General features: G+C 35.8%; 1 protein-coding gene across 6 annotated transcripts in view; it reads left to right on the top strand.

Moving 5' to 3' along the window:
* The window catches only part of VPS13B (vacuolar protein sorting 13 homolog B), a 418,623-nt gene that overhangs the window by 273,083 nt on the left and 130,042 nt on the right, over positions 1-15,498 (top strand). For all 6 annotated transcript variants that reach the window (XM_048940337.1, XM_048940340.1, XM_048940338.1 and 3 more), the window contains 2 exons: positions 5,566-5,692; positions 7,240-7,383. In XM_048940337.1, the coding sequence (XP_048796294.1) occupies positions 5,566-5,692; positions 7,240-7,383 (271 nt within the window). The remainder of the gene's footprint in view (positions 1-5,565; positions 5,693-7,239; positions 7,384-15,498) is intronic.

The following is a 15,498-nucleotide window of genomic DNA, read 5'->3' as shown; positions in this document are numbered from 1 at the left end:
TTCATTAACATGTTTAACCTGGAACATAATGATTTTTACTGAGTTATTTTAGTGTTAGTTTCATAATATCATTAAATGTACTACTCCTTGTTTTTACTTATCATTTAGATCCAATATTATGATTCATTAGCTTAACTGGGTTTAAAATTATTTTTTGAGATCTGTTTCTCTCTTACTTAGCTAATTTGTTAGTGCTTAGATGATATGTGGTGCAGTATAGAATCCAATCTGTATCCAAGCACTTGACGTGGAATTGATTACTTCACTGAAAGCTCCAGCATAGGCAATAGCCTTTTATTTGCATTCCCATTTCTAGAGGTACCACTGTATATTTGTTTAAAAAAATAAATATATATAAAAAACTAAATTATATTATTTTGTAATTCAGTTTTCTGGGTTGAAATCTGATCTTATTTTTAAAAAGTTAAAAGAAAACTGAATTATTCAAAATATAAAATGTATGCGCATAATACAAACAAATATTTGAAAGGTTTTGACATAATTTATCATTTAAATGCTTTAGCAATGTTTACACAGAAAGTAAATCCTTCAGATTTTCCCACCACTTCTTCTGGAGTTGAACATTTCTAGTAATATCTCATGCTTTTGAATTATTATGATGATTAATTTTTAACTTATATAATGTAATCTGGAAAGAAAGTAATGTTGCTTTGAGACTAGGTGTTAAATGGTTCATGGAGATGAGTGTAGAGTGTTCAAGAAGAGCTATTCTGGAGTGCTAAGGTGCTGCCTCTGGTGCCTCTGAAGGACACTGCAGAAGTAAAGGGGGAACCTGGAGCTCTGGGGAGAGGAGTTGGGGGGTGTCTTTGCTCAGAAAAACCTGTCCAAATACCATGCAGTATGAAGGATCAGCAACCGTAACTCTTCCCATTATGACATGTTTATCCTTCACTGTAGATGTTATAAAAAGCTCCCTAATGGTGCAATATATAAAAAGAACACTAGAAACAGTCAGACAGTTCTAATAAGGTTATGTACAAATGAAACCTGTCCACGTTTATTCCCTTTACCAAACAGCATGTGGGGAACTGGGAATACTTAACCAAAAGAAGTTTTCTTGATTGAAAACTGCTTTTTCAGCTTGCAGATCTCCTCCTCCCTCTCCCTCCTCTCAATGGAAAAAACAACAGCCCTAAAGGAAATAAAGAAATACATCCTCTCCTGAGGCCTCGCCCCCATCCCTGTGCAATCCTTCCACAGCTCCCAGCAGCAACTTCTGCTTCCTGCAGCCTGAATAAACTCTGTTAGAAAAAAAAAAAAAAAAAGGAGAATTAATTGAGCTTAAAAGCATTACTTCTCTGTGTGGTAATGAATTGAGTGTGGCAATATACTGCATTACAGTTCTGTCCTTGGCATTTGACCATCTGGAACAGCTCTCTGCAGCTCTCATTGAGTATGTCAGGAAGCCAATGATCTGTTGTATGAAACTGAACAAAATACCACTCTTGCTTTGCAAGGATCCTCAAAATGTTTCCTGCAGATTTTTCCTTGAATAGTTCTCATTTTCATGCTTTTTTGGAAAGTTGAAGTGCAGCTTTCCAAATTCTAATAAAGAAGACCAAGAAAGCGATCGTCAGTAGATCTATGTGTGGAGAAATAGGGATATTTCCCTGTGAATAAAATATTTCTTTGGGAATAAAATACGTTTGCATTCAGGCTTGTATCTCAGTTGCTGTTTTTACTGTATCTGAAGTAATGTTTGTATTCGTTCTGTACAAAGTGTAAGCCAGTAACAGAGTACATTATTTCCTTTATTAATCCACAGCATAGAAATGTTGCGCATCATACTTAATGAGATGAAAATTAGTTTTACTGAGATATAATTATTTAACAATAGTTATTCTGAACGGCTGGAGGATGCTTGTTTGTGCACTGTCTAATTTTGGTCAGTGGGTATTCCTCAAAGTGTTGTAATGCTACTTCTCTGCCTTGTGATGAGTCTTTGCAACACATCACAGAGATGTAAGGATGTGAATTGTTGTACCTATTGTGAGATGGAGTTTGGAGGCAGGATGCTGCTCATTTTCAGAGATTTCATTAGTTGTTAGATATCCCAATGCATTTGTGGATCAGGAATTAACTGATTTATGCATCTGTAATAGAAGTCTACAAGAGAAAACTCTTCTAAAATTCTAAGTTAGCATGCTAATTATGACGTTTTCAGTTTGCATGCCTCATGCTGCTAAGGAAGGCTATCTGATTGTGTGGGATATTACACATTACTACGTTAATTTTGGTTTTCAAGTTATGGAACTCTGTGTGAGAATTCATCTTTCTGTAGACAGTTACATGGCATAAAAAAGGTCTTTGATATAATTTGTGTATCTGTTGTAGATGTCTCTGTTCATTGCAGGGGAGTTGGACTAGATGACTTTTAGAGATCCCTCCCAACTTAAATGATTCTGTTGGTTAGTTCCTAGGTGATGTGCTTTTTAAGTATATAAGCACTCAAACTCTAGTTTAAGTGAAGTATCATTAAAAATAAAAGACATTTAAGGATAAGGCATGCATTTCCAAGTTTCATATCTAGGCCATGTTTATTTCTTACTGGCTTGTGTTTGCTGCTTGTTAGGATTATTTCTTTTCCACATGAAAAGACCAAGTTATATTACTTACTGTGCATTTCCATGGCACCATTGTACCTCTTTGATTACTGCCATGTCATCTCTTTGGCAGTCCTTCCTCCTTGTATAAATTCAAAGTGCTCCTGAGTGGATGTAATCAGATGCTGATGACTGGATCTGACGTAGTCTAATGTTCTTGCTTTGATTATGAAATTCTGTTCTTCACATTTCTTTTTCTCATCTTCACAATGTTTTCTGTCATATTAATCATTAGATATATCTTTGCTTTCAAGATACTTCCAGATTTCTGTGTCTACGAATTTCCCCTTTCACATCTTCCTTCATTTGCTTTAACTCATCTACACTCACTGCTCATTAAACCTCATCACACCAGTTACCAGGGCCACCACATTGAATTTTTGAGCACTTCCTTGCTCATTCCTGGGTTATCTTACAGGTTTAATTTCCTGTAAACACTCACAAAAGTACTGCAGTGTTTTCTTTCACATGCTTAAAAAACAAGTAAACCAGCTGTATTACAGTATAATAGAAAAAATCATAAAATAGCGATTAGTTTGCCACTGTGCTGGTACTTTTATGTACAGTGCTGTTAGCTGTTCCTTTTTCCTTCCCAATCTGAACTGTAAGCCTTTGAGGACATTTTTGTCCTGTGTTTTCACAGTGTGGACCTGTGGTTGGTATTCAGTGTCCATGTAATTATTCTGATATAGCCTAAATTTAGAACTAAACATAAGGCACCTCCAAATCTTTTTGCTGCCTTGTTGTTCTGTGTTAACATATGGACTTTGAAATGTGCAGGACTTCTAAGTGTAGAAGATCAACTGCTTTAACATCTCTAAAAGTACTAGCTTTTCCCTTTTTTTTCCCCCTCCTCTCCAAGACAAATATATAACAGATGCACAAATGAACCACGGAATGAATGTGCTGCAGACACAGAGCCATCATTACACTCTTCACAATCAAGTTTTTTCATAAGCTCATGTGGCGTACACCTGTGTTAAGTTAACGGTGCACTTAGGTGCAGTGTGGAAGACTTAATAATTCAAAGTGGAATTTGTTTCTTTGTTCCTTTTGTGCACTTTCTCATATCCTTTCCCCTCGTTATTTAGTGTGCTCAGTTTGCCTTCTGTTTGTACTTACAATTATTTTGCTAATGCTTGCCTGAGCTTCAAATTCACCATTTAGAAATGTAGAAACAAGTAAGTAGAGCAGGACAGAAATACCACATAAGAGTTATTTAAAATAATGATATAAAAATCAGCAGTCAGTCTGTATTACCAAAAGAGTTCTTTAAGATGCAGTGCATTGCTTGGGTAATGTTTGAAAATTAAGAAATGGGTGTATCTGTAAGCTTGAAAAGTAATTTGAACAATGACTGGAAAGAGCCAGTTGTAGCTTTGGGCGTAAAAAACATAACATGTTGTTATAGCTGTGTTTCATACTTATGAATCATACGTAGTAGCAGTTTTTTGTGCCATCACGTGGAAGTTTTTCATAGAATAGATCTACTCCTTAGCTCTTTCATTTTTCTCAGAAACAAAGGCATTTCTTTCTCATCTTTCTATGAAGGGGAAATAGGAACTGGGAAGAAAGCCATCTGGTTTAAATTTAGAAGGAAGGTGATGGCAGGGAGAAAAGCATTTGTTGCCCTGGCAAAATCTAAGACCGGTCTCTCAGTTAAATATGTTTACTAACCAACAACTGGTCTGCTTTCTAATTTGAGGATCTAATTAAGACCAGTTTGGCTTCAGAAACTATCTCTGCAGACTGGCAGAGTAACAGGTGACCCAAAACATTAAAGATTTTACTGGTGGATGGTAATTTTCCCAGTTACAATCAGGTGACTTCTAAGCATATTGCCGTAAGGAGTAGGCGGGGAACTTGACAGGGAAAGTCATTGAAGCAAAAGTTTGTTACACACTCTGTAGCATCTGCCAGTTCACTTCTATATACTGTTATCCTGAGTAAATTTCAAAGCCTACTGCATTTTATAAGGATACTTAAGTAAACTGTCAGTGAAATTTGAAGTATCAAAATAAAGGCAGTAAACTGTCATCTATGGTCATGTTGCTGGAAATATATCTAAGCCTGACTTTCAGTCACACTGTCATAGCTATTTTATTTTGTTTTTGCTTAACTCTAAGCCTACAAACAATCAGCATTTGAGATTGCATGCATTTCGACAGAATCGTTTCCAGAACATATAGCTGAGACTGAACAGTAGCTTCTTGATAATTTCTAGAGTTCTCCTTGGGGTATCTGGCAGTTATCTATAAGTTATGATAGTTAGAAAAAATTACTAAAAATCTATGTTGATGGAAGGGATTCTGCCAGTTTGAACTGTGTCTTCTTTTAAGGTCTGAGCACCATCTTGATCTCATTACATCTTTTTTTTTTTTTCTTGATCAGAGGCTCTCACTTGGCACGTTATGGCAATAGATTTTGACCTGACCCAGAAGATTCTGGCCATTTGGCATGTGTTGTCGTAAGCTATTAGTGGTCTGTACATGATGGGCTTGTGCTTCTAGGCTTAGTTTTTTGGTTAAAGAATTTATGAATTCAAATATGATTGAGGATGTTTTTTCATAAAATGAAACAGGAATGTTTGAAAAATGCTGCTAATAAAGCTTATGTTTTTGTTCAAATAATTTTTTAAAATTCAGGTAAGCAATAGAAAAATCAGCGTCAAATGCATCAGTTGTCTAACTGGAGATAGATTGAAGAGTATTAGTGTTTAAACATACTTCTTTCAGGAAATGGAAGCCTGCATTCAGATTTGTGTTTCGAATGATTTATAATGACGATATTTAATGCTCACCGAGGTAGCTATCAAAAAAACCAGACCAGTGGTGAAGCAGTTTTGCACTACATGCTGGATGTAAAGATAAATACAGGAAGTTTTTGCCTCTCAAAATTCATAACATGATTTAATCTTATCTTATTTCCCCCCTCTTTTTAGCATAAGACGGCATCAGGAAAGGAGAGCCATTTTAACTCCAATTTTAACAGATTTCACAGTTCGAATAACTGCTGCTCCTGCAATTATTTTTACAAAAATTGATGCTCCAGAGAATTTACACCCAGAGGTTAGTATAAAATTTGGAGAATCTTAAAATTTTACTGTTTTGCTATTTTAATCGTCTAGGTGTGGTAAGTTTTCAAATACAGATATCACAAGCTGCAAGGAAAAAAGTCATAATTATTAATTGTGGTGTCTCTTCTCTGCTGGATAAAAAATTTGAGAAAGGAATTTGATATTAAAGACAGCCTGTCCAGATAAGCCTGTTTGCAATACAGAAAATGGGTATCCTTAAAAGAGTTTTGATGGAAAGATGTTGAGAAGAGGTGCATTATCAAACATTGTATTTGCAGTCTTCTCATAAAAAAAACCTGAAAATACAATCTATGTACTGTCTGTAAGACACAATTTGATCTGTGTTCTTTTTAGCTGGCTTTCAAGCCCACAGATTTCCACAAATCATTTACTCCCCAATCATTAGTGTGAGAACTTCAAATTATTCCAGATTTAACAATCACTTTTACCAGTCTATGGGTCAACGTGCTCATGAGTAGTCTGTGAAGCATGTTGCACAAATAAAGTATTGGCTCTCTTTTTGGTATAGTTTAGAGCTCAAAAATCTAAAACATTTTATGTAAGGGACGTGCCAGTAAGTTTTTGTCTGTTCACAAGGAATATTTCTCATGATAGCTAGCTCCTGGAAAGAATAGACAGACCTAGTGCAGAAATATAAAGGGTATTAAGTTTGCATTACAACACTAGTAGATGTGTACAGTTGGAAAACAGATAATGCATATGGAAAGAAAAAATTCGCAACTTAATGTTTTATGTAAAGGGTTGTCACAAATGCAGATGAAAAATATAAAACAAAAATAAAGAAAAAATCTCTAAGCTTTACTAATCCTAATATTCATGAATTCCAATGTGTTTGCTACTTAAATTTGTCTTATTATCTGTTCACTGGATGACATTCTCTGATGGAGAGGTCTATTTTAGATTACTCAGAGCTTGAACACTGTGCACTTACTTCTCATGGGAAGTAATAGGAAGTATGGGAAACAACCCTTCTGGACTGATCCTGTTTTTCTTCTCTTTCTTGCCAGCAATAGGAAATAGGTTTTCTTGTGCTAGATAACATCAATAGAATAGAGACCATACAGCTAACTTTGCCAAGGTTTGTCTGGTTTACAGTCACAGAGAAACCAGGTTGGTTATCACTGAGTTCCAGTTCCTGATTTACATGATTTCATTGTAAAACAAGTAGAGTTTATGTCCCATCAAAAGTAAGATGTTTCTGCATGTATCCATTGCCAAAGAAATAAAAACCAAAATGTGATAGCCCACTATTTGATATTACCAATAAATGGAAACAAGACCTCACACGAGATGCTTTCCTTGCAAAATATAATAGTTACATACACTGTGGAAAGCAAAGCAAAGAATATTCCACATCCTTGTTTAGAATGCTGAAATACCACAATCTACTAAACATCAATACTTTATATCAGTGCTGAAACATAGACTACAGCAGTGGAGCATAATACAGTTACACAGAAGCTGAAAATTATTTGCTCTGTAGCTGTTATCTAATATTTTCCCTTCATTCCTCCATAGGAAATTTTGGTATGTGGTCATTCTTTGGAGGTCAATGTGACAACAAATCTGGATTTCTTCCTCAATGTGGCTCAAGTACAGCTTCTTCAGCAGCTGGTGGAAGCCAACATGATTGGACTGGAACCTTCCAGTACCATTAATGAGGTAGGTTCTTCCCTAGTTGCAGGTAATTTCTCTTTACAATATTGCAGCAGATGTTCACATCACCTCCAGTGACAAAAATCATGCCAGTAAGTGAAATACATGTTTTATTGCTGTTTTTTTTGGTCAGTCTTAAATTACATTCTAATGTTCTAACAATAGAGTGTTACACTAGTAAGAATGTCATTCAGTATATTAGGTTAATTTGCAACAGCTTTTGTGCAAGAATGGTTATCTCATGTAAATGATAGAAGAAGAAATTTTAAAGCAAGTTTTTGACAATGTGTCATTTTACTGAAACTTTGGCATTTTCTCATTAGCTAAGTGTTCACATATGTATATACTAATTATATGCTTCATTAAAACCAGCATAATATAAAATATTCCCTGTGCCTCATAACCACTACTTATATATATATTTTTTTTCTCTCCAGTTCATAGAATTCAATCATTCTCTGAATCTTCTTGTACTTATTCAGTGAGTGAGATAATGGTACACGAGGGATACTTTATCTTCAGAATAATTAATATTTCCTTTTTATTTATTTATTTCTCCTGGAATCTCGTAGTGTTCAGCATCTTCTGAATTTGTAAGGCAAGACACAACTCTTCCTTTCCAAAAATCTAGCTAATGAGAAGCTGAAGAAACTTTTCCTTTTTCCTGCCCACACAGATTCTGCATCACTGTATGTCTGGATGGAAGTGGGAAATAATTTAGAGGAGCCAAACTGCTTATATTTCACTCTCCTCATCCTGTCAAATCCCAGAAGTTGTTTGTAGCCTGCTAATCTATGTATCACATCATACTCCTTCTCCTTTATCCCTTCCAAATCATGGAGTAAATAAAGGTTGTTTTTTTCACAGTTGTTGAAATATGAAAGTTATAGCAATGAAATGCAATCTGTCTTTGTCTTCCTTGGATACTTTGCAGACACAGGGCCTCTTTTGGATATGAACATTATAAATAAGTATGTATGGGAATATCTTTAATAATTTGTGAAGCAATGTTTTCCCATTGTCAGCAGAATGGATAGAATCAGATTAACCCTACATTTGTATAGGTGCCAAGAACTTTAATTTTGAGTTGGCGCTGTTCAGAAGTGCTGTGCAACTGATGTGGACCATATAAATTTATAAGCAGTTTACTAAGCCATTCCTGTAAGCTTTTGGTTGACTACATCCCAAGATATTTATTTGTTCTTTATTATTATCTTCCTTGCATTTTTTAGGTCCTTGTAATGAGTAACAGAATATTTCTGTTTCAAGGTGCTGCTTGCTTTCTCATTAATAAGTTTAAAACTGTACCTTGACTCACTGCGCTGATAATTTTAAATGCAACGTTCTGCTTGTTTACTCATCTCTTCACCATCCTTCAATTAAATGTGCCTATCTGAAGGCACCCCATTTTATTATCTTCATATCGTTCCTTTAGTCAGCAGAGTGAAACATAATACACTGTATGCTGTTCATTTCAGTGAACCAAGTAAGGAGCCCAAATAGAATTATTCATACTTCACACCTGCTTATTATTTCTTTGCAAGAATCAAAACATAGCTTAGGTTGAAAGGCATCTCTGGACACCATTCTTTTGCTTGAAGCACGACTACTAAAGTCAGGCTTTCCAGTGCACCTTCCAGCAATTCTTTCTATATTTCCCAGGTCAGAGGTTGCATTACCTCTTTGGGTAACTTTTCTGTGATTAACTCTCACTCTGGCAAATCTCTATATCTATTTTGCTTAATAAAGGTATTAACCATCACCTCTCAGTATTTCATTTCAGAATCCAAAAATGTGATTTTATTAATGGTTTATCAATACAGTTTTGTTGGAGGCATTAGCTGTGCTTTGATGGATTGACATTGATACTGGACTTTTTGCATTTTAGTCACTATTTAAGCAGAACTAGCTGAAATTCTTAGTGATTTATGAACCTAAGTAAATTAGGAGGTTTAGCAAACTTTAATGAAATCTTGTAGATTTCCAGAATGAAGATAAAAGTGGTAACTGGAAACAACATTTGAAGTAGCTAACTGTGGAAGTTGGGAGAATAAAGAGAAAATACACTGGATACATACTGGCTTTGATTAACATTGGAAAAAATTTTCTCATCTGTATTGAAGGAGAAAAATAGGGAAAAAAAAATTGTGTGTGTGTTTGGGAGAGGGGAGCAGCACTAAAGCTGTGAAAACCCTTACATTTTCCCAAATATATTACTAGATCAAATCCTGAGGATTGTTGAGCAAATATAAACATCATTAATCTTAGTTACGAAACTTGATTTAACTTGAAGTTCTTGGTAAATAGAAGGATTAAGTAATTGTCTCTTGCCTCAAAAATACTATGCACCGTGTTGCTCTATTTTGGTGACATATATATATTTAGTTATCAAATTGGAACTCTGGGCTTAATCTTTAAAAGTGTGATTTCCAAATGGACTGCATTTGGTGGTTTATACACCAACGGTGTAAGGAATAGTGTAGACAAAAATAATAAAGAAGTGATGATTTATGTGTAAATCTTTCTTTTAAGTGCTTTAATATTCTGTGAAGAATTTCATGCCAGGTCTGCACTGTGGTGTTTTCACTTACAGTAAGCCCTAATTTTACACTCTCTTATAAATTCATCTTTGATGTACAATATACCTATTATACTGACTTCTTCATAGAGTATGGTCTATTGTTGCAAAGAATATTGCTTTGATCTGCTTGGCAGTTTTAAAGTATGGGCGCATATGTGGTGTATGATGAATTACTTGAGGGATAAAGAATGTTGCTGCCTTTTCATAATTATTCACTATTTTGGAATTAATATATGCCAAAATCTTACAAGAAGAAGATATAATACTTGCACATGGAGAGCAGAAACAGAAGTGCTAGGAAAAGAAATATGGGAGTGAAGCGTATTTAGTATAGTATATTTCTTCAGTGATGCACCTAAGATTATAGGTGAAATTTTAATAACAGGGCTATTTTCTTGAAGAAAAAAGCTTCCTCTAAAAGTTTCTTAAATAGCCGTGGAAATTTAATGTACTGGTAGAACTCTCTCAATATAAATGATTATTGGTTTTAATGCTGATTAGTGATAGAACGGGTGAGTTCCCAAGGAGTTGCTTAGTCTGGCAAATCCATTTCCTGATGTCCGTCACTGAATATCCGGAGATTTTTTGCAAGAGAGCATCTACTTGTCATACAAGCATTTAGAAGTGGAAAATATAAGAAGTCCTCTTTGAAAAGAAATGAAATACAAAACAACACTTTTCGTGGTCTGCTCCTTTTAATATAAACATGCATGGATAACATATCTTACTGCAAGCCAATATATCTTCTACTCCTGAATGTAAATATGGTCACTGAGATCATTAATCTGTTTTTAGTTTAGTTGTTTTTTGTTTTTGTTTTTGTTTTTTTGTATGAATTACTTCTCTGTAAGCCTCAAAGTAAGGCTAGACTTGTTGAAAAATATTATTTCTACACAATTATTAATTTTGGTTAAACTCAACCAAAAGAGTGTTCCTGTTTAATTACTATCTACTTTAGAAGTAAGGATTAATATAGTTATATACAGAAAATGCAGTTATTTTCTATCTTCTCTGAAGAACTTAAAAGATATTTTCAAATCCTTACTTTGTCTTCACAATGTTTTTATGAGGATTATGGCTTCAGGTGAGAAAACAGCTGCACTAGTGAGTACAAGATGCTTGGTTATTAAATGGAAGTTAAGGATCTGAAATCTTTTGCAGAAGATGTCATCTGAAGTTTTCACTCACTCTTTGTCTTCTGGCAGTGTATTTCCTCCTAACCCCTCCATCCCTACTTGTCATATAGTCTTGTTTATGTTCTGCTTGCTTGCTTCAGTAGGCTTTAAGTTCGTACCTATTCTACATAATTTGAATGTCACACAGGTAGCTGATACAGTAACACAGTAATGAAAACAAGTATAATGTGTTTTTTGAAACAATCACACCCATACATGTCATCTTTTCCATCCGTCATTATTTTCACATTCAGGAATTTTTAACTGCAGTGATGAATGTAATATTCAACGTTCAACTGTTGCAAGTATGGAAGTATTTGCACACAGTAGAACTAGAAGCTGTTTTGGATCCCTCTAAGATCTGTCTGACATTCTGTTATTTCTGCCATCTGAACAGTGAAAAAAGCTTCCAGAATTCTTCAGCTTACTTGCTGTTACCATACTTACGTGTTGTTAGTGATTAGAATACAGCAGATCCTGCACAAATGTGAAGTATTCCTGTTCAACTTAAAGAGAAAGAAAGTTTCTCCTGAAGTTGAGGTGGTGAAGGGTAGACCCTTCTGTTGAAATGGTCACACACAGAGTAATCTGGAACTGAAATGTCTGGCTGGAATTTTAAATTGTAACAGGTATATATCTCAAGCATAATTTGCATTAATTGCCAATACCAGTGGACACAAATTGTCATTCATCTGCGAGCAGTGTTGAGCAAAAAGAATGGAAAGCTGGTGTCAGAAGGTCTTTGTTTTCTTACAGAAATTCAGGGCATGACCTGTTGATGTTTTCTGCTTTTATAGTATCTGCTTCTAGGCATTTGACTTCTGAGGGCTGTGTCTAGGCTTTCCAAGCACAGGCCTCAGCAGCGTTCATCAGCCTGCCAGATGATGTTTTGCTTCTAGACCTGGCATTTGGCCAATCACTTTGAGTGAACTCCACCAGCAGATGTGACATGTTCCATAAGGCTTAGCCCACACTCGGATAAATTGCAAAGACAACCCACCAGCTTCCTGAATAAATGATATTAATATGGGGGAAAAAAAGCAAAAGTTTTTTCAACTTTCGGTTTTCGTTCTTTTACGATGCAAATTTTTGGAGTCTAGCTAATATAAAGATTGTACATTTTTTAGCAGTCAGGATGTTACCTGTAATCCTCACAATAATAGGAAAGGCTGGGGGAGGTACAGCGCTTATCTGCTCAGAACCCAAACAGTACTACCAAACACCTCAGCGAGTGATAGGCAACACACTAACTGCAGCAAATTAGCTGTTGACTGAGATGTCCAAGATGGGAAAGGCAGGCAGCTATAATATATAGCAGCCAATTTCTTTATAGGCCGGCTGAATCAATCTCTACTGATTCATCATATTAGAGACTATACAGGAGTACCTGCAGAAGATATGTCATTCTCTGTCATTACATATTAAGAAAACATTTCTGATAAGTTGTGATATGCTGCAAAATACTGGCTCTGGAAGTTTGGAAGAGTACTCCTCTATGCTTTTTTACTTACACTTCTTTTTCCTATGCATATGTCTGCTATCAGAGAACAGGAGTCTGAAAGGTCCCTTGGTTTGACCAGTGCAGCCATTTATGTGTCCTCTTCTAGCAAATAATTTCAGTTTATGGTACTCTCATCAATCGCCTGTTGTTGATTCATGGTATGGTAAAGAGCATGATCATTGGCAGACGTGCAAAAGTGCCATTGCAATTGCACCTCACATAAAATTTGAAGGAGAGATAGCTAATGGAGTTCATAGCAGTCTTGTTTATCAATGATACACTAAGAGAGCAGGCTCTCTTGAGCAAAGAGCAATTAAATGAAACTTCATGTGAGCTTATCAATTATTACCACTATGGAAAATGAGACAAAAAATCAAATCACATAAAAAAAATCTCTTTTTTTTAATTGAAGACAAACGCCACTTTGTTTTCCATTTGTATTTTGTTTAAAAATAATAAAAATCAGAAAACTGGTAAAACAAGTTCCAGATAATACTACTTAAGAAGTCAGACAGCCAAAGTGTGAAGTGGCAGAGGCACATGTTGCACAGATGTTATGTCGACTGGTTAGTATCCGTATGGAAAGCTTGTGTAATTGGAAGTATTTTTAGTATGCTGAAACTTTGAGAAGTTGGCATCCTCATTTACAAGTTTCTTTTGAAGAATCTGTTTATCTTTTCCCTTTTGATTCCTGAAGTTTAAGGTAATCAGTGTTAGAGAGCCAAAACAGTCTCAGTTTCTGTATATTGTATGGGTCACACAAATTTAGGTATGTCTTGATGTTCAGAAGTGTGTTTGCACATAAAAAAGGTAATGTAGTATGAAGGTAGCTTCCTGAGGGGTTATAGACTTTTTTCATTATACATTTGAAAATTGTTGCAGTAACTAGAAGCAGAGCAAACTTGGTGAATGTTTAACAAGAACATCCCAGAAACAATAGATATTGACATATTAGTCCGTAAAAAACTTCTCATAAAATTATCTTTCACACTGTGCACATTTTTTGTCAGATCTTGCATATCTGCTCAATTTTGGTTCAGTTTTTAAGCTGTGAATTTTCATTTCAGGGAAAGGGGGATAGTGCAGCATATATTCCTATATTGCTGATGTGCTGAGACAGTCCCCAGTGCCAGACTGGGTGGTGAACTGACTGAGAGGAGCCCTTAAGAGACTTGGGGATACTGATGGATGAAAAGTTGAGTATGTGCTGAGACAGTCCCCAGTGCCAGACTGGGTGGTGAATTGACTGAGAGGAGCCCTTAAGAGACTTGGGGGTACTGATGGATGAAAAGTTGAGTATGTGCTGACAGCATGCATGTGCATCCTGGAAAGCCAACTGTACTTGGGCTGCATTAAAAGAGGGGTAGACAGCAGAGTGACAGAGGTGATTGTCCCCCTCTGCTATGCCCTCGTGAGGCCCCACCTGGAGTATCGCATTCAGGCCTAGGACCCCCTGTAAGGGAAGGGTGTGGAGCTGTTGGAGTTGATCTAGAAATGGCCACAAAGGTGATCAGAGGGCTGGAGAACCTCCCCTATGAAGAGAGGCTCAGAGAACTGGTCTTGTTCACCCCAAAGAAGAAAGGGCTGTGGGGAGACCACACTGCAGCCTTTTGGTGCGTGGAGGGGGCTTGAAAGAAAGATGGGGAGAGACTTTCAACCATGGCCTGTGCTGACTGGGTTTCATGTGCCTTTTATTTTCTTAGTCTGTGTTACTTGATTATGTGAACCAGACCCTTGTCTGCTATGTGGATTACACTACTTTTGTCTGACGCTAGCCTTAATGGGATAGAGTAAAAGAGAGAAATATTTTGACCAGTCTCTTTATTAAATACCCTGCCTGGCAATATTTTGAATGTAAGTTGTGGATATTATTACATTATCGGGAACTTAAATGTTATCATATTTTAAAATAAAGATGTTTTCTAATAACAGTATGTGAAGTTGATTTAAAACTTTGGATTTCCAGATCATTTAATATAATAATCAAAAGAAGTTCTTTCTTACAGGGATTATAAAAATATTCATATAAAATAGGTCTAAAATTCAAACGGTTCCTTAAATCACAGAACATGTAGAAAAATCTCAAATTGTTTAACTTTGTAAATAATAACAATAGTAAGGAAAACTAGAAACTGTATGAGAATCATGATAGTTTTCCCTAAATCATGAATATAGTTGAAAAAAATAATAGGTTGAGGGAATTGATTTTCAGAATCTCTAAAAAGACTGGACAGCATAGAGGCTCAAAACCGTCATATGCAGAAGTGTGAGAGAGCATGTGCTTGGAGTTTCTCACACTATGGATATTGAATGTGTCATGGTGATGATTTGCTTAATCATCTGATGAGGAGACGAAAGTTTGAGTGGTAGGTCACACGAAGAATGATTGAGGGCTTTGCATTCTTTGATCCTTACTAATCTTCTCCTTCGAGTCATCTAATGCTGGCACATGTTAGAGTTTGGTTCTGAGGCAACTTTACCTTGAGACACCAATGGTTACAGTTTCTTCGCTATATAGAACATCACCTGCTTGTTACTGCGAAAAACTTTATTCTTGACGCTAATGAACACATGGATGATCTAATTCCCTCGATTTGCAAGTGAAATGTTGTTTTATTTCTTAAAGAGAAAGCTGAGGAATAAGAACAGAAAGGACAGTGGAAGCCAGTGAAACATAACTGAAGTCATTGTCAGTAGATAGTGAGCAATCTTAACTTCTGAAATACTGTGTTTTCTTTGCAAGAAGAATCCTCACTTTCCTCTGACTTTCCTTCATGAGAAACAGTCTTTTTCATTCATTTTAACAAGCTTTCAGAGGTAAATAAAGCTAATATGATCCCTCTGTATGCCAGTCTTCCCAAATA

This window comes from Lagopus muta, chromosome 3 (assembly GCF_023343835.1).
Source record: "Lagopus muta isolate bLagMut1 chromosome 3, bLagMut1 primary, whole genome shotgun sequence".
NCBI lineage: Eukaryota > Metazoa > Chordata > Aves > Galliformes > Phasianidae > Lagopus > Lagopus muta.
Note: the sequence above shows the minus strand (reverse complement) of the source record. Positions and strands in the feature narration are given on the sequence as shown.